We start from the raw sequence: 3,557 nt of genomic DNA on the forward strand, positions 1-3,557 counted from the left end.
CTCTCTCTCTCTCTCTCTCTCTCTCTCTCTCTCTCTCTCTCTCTTAATCACAGGAGAATCGGTTCTTTATATTCCTCTTCCCTATTTACATCAGTAAATTACTCCAACCAAACTAATTGTGTTTCTCTTTCCTTTCTTCTTCTCTGTCTACTCTTCCTCTGTTCTGCCTCTCTCATCTCCTTAACCCCCCCCCCCCCCCACCCGCCTTCCCAATCCCCAAAAGAACCCCAAAAAACCCTTTCCAACCCCGACCCGACCCCGTCAGCCCGAACCCGTCTAAAGCCCCAAACTGCCATATAAAATTCTCTCCTAAAGATAAAATTCTAACATATTTTTTCAACAATAATTTTCGAACCCGAGCCCCAGACATTTTCTCACGCAGCGAAGGGAGAAAACGAGCCCGCCCCAAACCCATCGGGTCCAGTCGGGTCCTGCGGGGGGGTTCCGGGCGCAAACGTCAGGCTCCGCCCCCCTACAGCAGCACGCAGGGTTTCTTGGTGGCGACGGGCTGCGGGTTGAGGAAGGCCCTCACGGCTTCTGCGAACACGTCCTTAATGCCGTCCTGGTTGAGGGCGGAGCACTCCAGGTAGCGGGTGGCGTGGATCTGCCGGGCGAGGGCGGCGCCCTGCTGGTGGCTGACGGGCGTCTGGTTCTGCTCCTTCAGCTTCCTCTGGGTGTCGCCGTCGTTCCGCAGGTCGCTCTTAGTGCCGACCAGGAGCACCGGCACACCGGGACAGTGGTGAGACACCTGGACACAGCCAGCAGAGTTATAGAAGTTATATAACGGCAATAATAAACTTTAAAATACCTTAAGTGTGAGTGTGATTTTCAGACTGTTCCTCCATACAATGGTAGTGAATGGAGAGAGAAAAAAACACAATTCTCCAGTCTCCTCTACCGGAGCAACAGATCACAGAATCACTGATTTTGGGTTTTATCATGGAGGAAGAGACACAACACAAGACTCTACCAGAGTCACACAGAGATTTAAAGCTCCATATTCTCCTCTCTCCGGAGTTTTATTTTGTGTCTTTCTGTCCATTCAGAGCTGTGTGTGTGGTGTCATGAACCAAAAACACTCTCAATCCATTTCTCCACGTTCATTTTCCAGCATCTCTCTGAGCCTTACCAAGAACAGGCCGTTTCTGTCGCCGTGTCTTTAAGGCTCATTAATATTAACGACCCTCCGTTCCGATCGGCTAACCGTTTCGAGAGCGAAACGTGAGACGCCGCGGCCCGGCGGCTACAGGTAGGGAAAACTCTCCGGTAATAAACGATGACGACCGCTCGACCGCTTTGAAAAAAACACTTTGTTAGTCTATTATTTCTTACAGAAATGATAATGAGCGAACCTTTGTGACGCCGCAAAGTTACGGAAGTCCAAACGGCTCGTTTAGAGGCTCGCTTTTCTAATATGGATTGTGTGGATTTAGTTTTGATACTTTCACCATGTTTAGATACACATCCAACTCCTTTATCATCACAGAGGAGAGGGAGTCCTGCTTTACATGATGTGGAGCTTTAATAGATTTTTTTCCTGTGCCATAATATAATAATGTAAAAGTGTTGTGCTTGTTTGGGTTGACGTTGAACTTGGTCACTGTCTGTCAGCTGCCTGCTGGGTCGGTTTCGGGTCGGTTTTATTTTCTCTGACCTCAGGATGCCACTTGTGCTTGACGTTCTCGTAGGAGGCGGGGCTGGAGATGGAGAAGCAGATGATGAAGACGTTGGTCTGGGGGGTAGGACAGCGTCCGCAGCCGGTCGTACTCCTCCTGACCCGCCGTGTCCCACAGGTTCAGACTGATGGTCCGGCCGTCCACCGTCACCTGAACACACCAAACCACAGACAGACAACAGAGGTACAATACAGTACTGTGTAACAGGTTTTTACATGTCAAAGATCCTTTACACCACAGACCTTCATCTGAGTCTACTATACTGTAGGTGGAGATATGACAGTCTGAAACCTCTGATCAGACTAGATCAAGTTTGGATGCACTCAGGCTGAGGTGGTGGTTCTCAACCTGGGCGTCCGGACCCCCCAAGGGGTCGTGAGATAAATTTGGGGGTTGCAAGACGATTTATGGGATAGGAAAAAACAGATTCCTACGACAAATTCATTATCATATCTATTTTTTCTATTTTTTTTTCCCTTACTGAATAGCCTCTATGCCTCCTCTAATAACCAAATAAAACAATCTGAAAAGGGAAACTGGCATCGCTTCATTTTCATGAGCCTAAAACATTGAGAACCACTGGACTAAACCTACTGAGCAGTTCTACGTTGATTCGTCGTTTAAAAGACTCTAAATGATTTATAGCTGTCTAGGCTAAACTGAGGCTCCATAGGGTTTGCAAGTGAAACTTTAGTGACTAAAATAAACATTATTAGCATTATATTGTACTTCTCTGGTGCATATTCTTGATATTTACAGCTGTTTATGCATTGTTTAAATATGTACTGGGCTAAACATTTCCAAAAAGATCCTGGGTGATATGAGAGCTAATACAGAGAGGCCATGTTGAAATGATGAATATATGTCGAAATGAATGGTGAATGCCGGGGTTAGACTGATATGGGGCTTTTATCAAAATTCGGTTCCTCCTTTCTTTTATTCAACACCTTCAACTAACCCAAACCTAATCCTAATCCTAATCCTAAACCAGCCCCTTAAAGCAGTGAGGAGCGGCAAAAATGTTGTCACTCTGAAGCTAAAACTCAAACTACTAGTCACAAGGATAAAAGTACAAGAACACACACACACACACACACACACACACACACCTGGCTGCTGTAGTTGTCGAACACGGTGGGGATGTACTCCTTGGGGAAGGCTCCGGTGGTGTAGGAGATGAGGAGGCAGGTCTTCCCCACCGCTCCGTCTCCCACCACCACACACTTGATGCTCTGCATGACGACCGCTGAACTCTGACCTCTGACCCCCCGCAGCAACCTGCAACACACACACACACACACACACACACAGACACATGAAGACATCTCCGTCGTCAAACAGTAACCACGGATCTGCTAAAAGAGCAGATGAAGCTGTGGGGAAACTGGGTTGTTCTACAGCTTCTACCATTTATCACCAAAACTGCCAAAACCACTTGTATAAAGAGACTACATTTCTGGGTGACAGGATATTAGTATTTGGTCAGTGTGATAAGTTATTAGACATAGGTCAACAAACCAGTTCTAAACCAATCAGTTTAGAGGGAACATTGGTCCTGAAGCTTCTGGTGTTTTATGGTGATTATGGTGATTTTTTGATATTTTTGCTTTGCTCTTCATTATAATGATAAGAATTAAATCAAAATTTAGGCTAAGGTAAAACAAGTACCATACCTTGCCAAACCCAATTAACACCCATGTAACTGACTAACATTGCACCATAGTACAGACTGACACCCATAGAGGACAACTGCCAAACAGACTTTAACCAAGTATGGGGTGCTACAGTGTCTCCAGCCTGCTCCACCAACCTGTCTCCATGATGAGGAACATTGATAGATAGAATAGAATAGAATTAATAAAGTCTAAATCTGTACCAAGC

At 46.0% G+C, this 3,557-nt stretch overlaps 1 protein-coding gene across 1 annotated transcript; it reads right to left on the minus strand.

Annotated features, from left to right (window-relative positions):
* rhogb (ras homolog family member Gb) lies at positions 1-2,950 on the minus strand. Its single transcript, XM_071906705.2, is given in 4 exon segments — positions 1-748; positions 1,655-1,738; positions 1,740-1,826; positions 2,786-2,950. Coding segments are annotated over 4 exon segments (576 nt in total). The 5' UTR covers positions 2,915-2,950; the 3' UTR covers positions 1-472.
* Between the last annotated feature and the right edge of the window lie 607 nt (positions 2,951-3,557).

The sequence above is a fragment of the Centroberyx gerrardi genome, chromosome 11 (genome assembly GCF_048128805.1).
Source record: "Centroberyx gerrardi isolate f3 chromosome 11, fCenGer3.hap1.cur.20231027, whole genome shotgun sequence".
NCBI lineage: Eukaryota > Metazoa > Chordata > Actinopteri > Beryciformes > Berycidae > Centroberyx > Centroberyx gerrardi.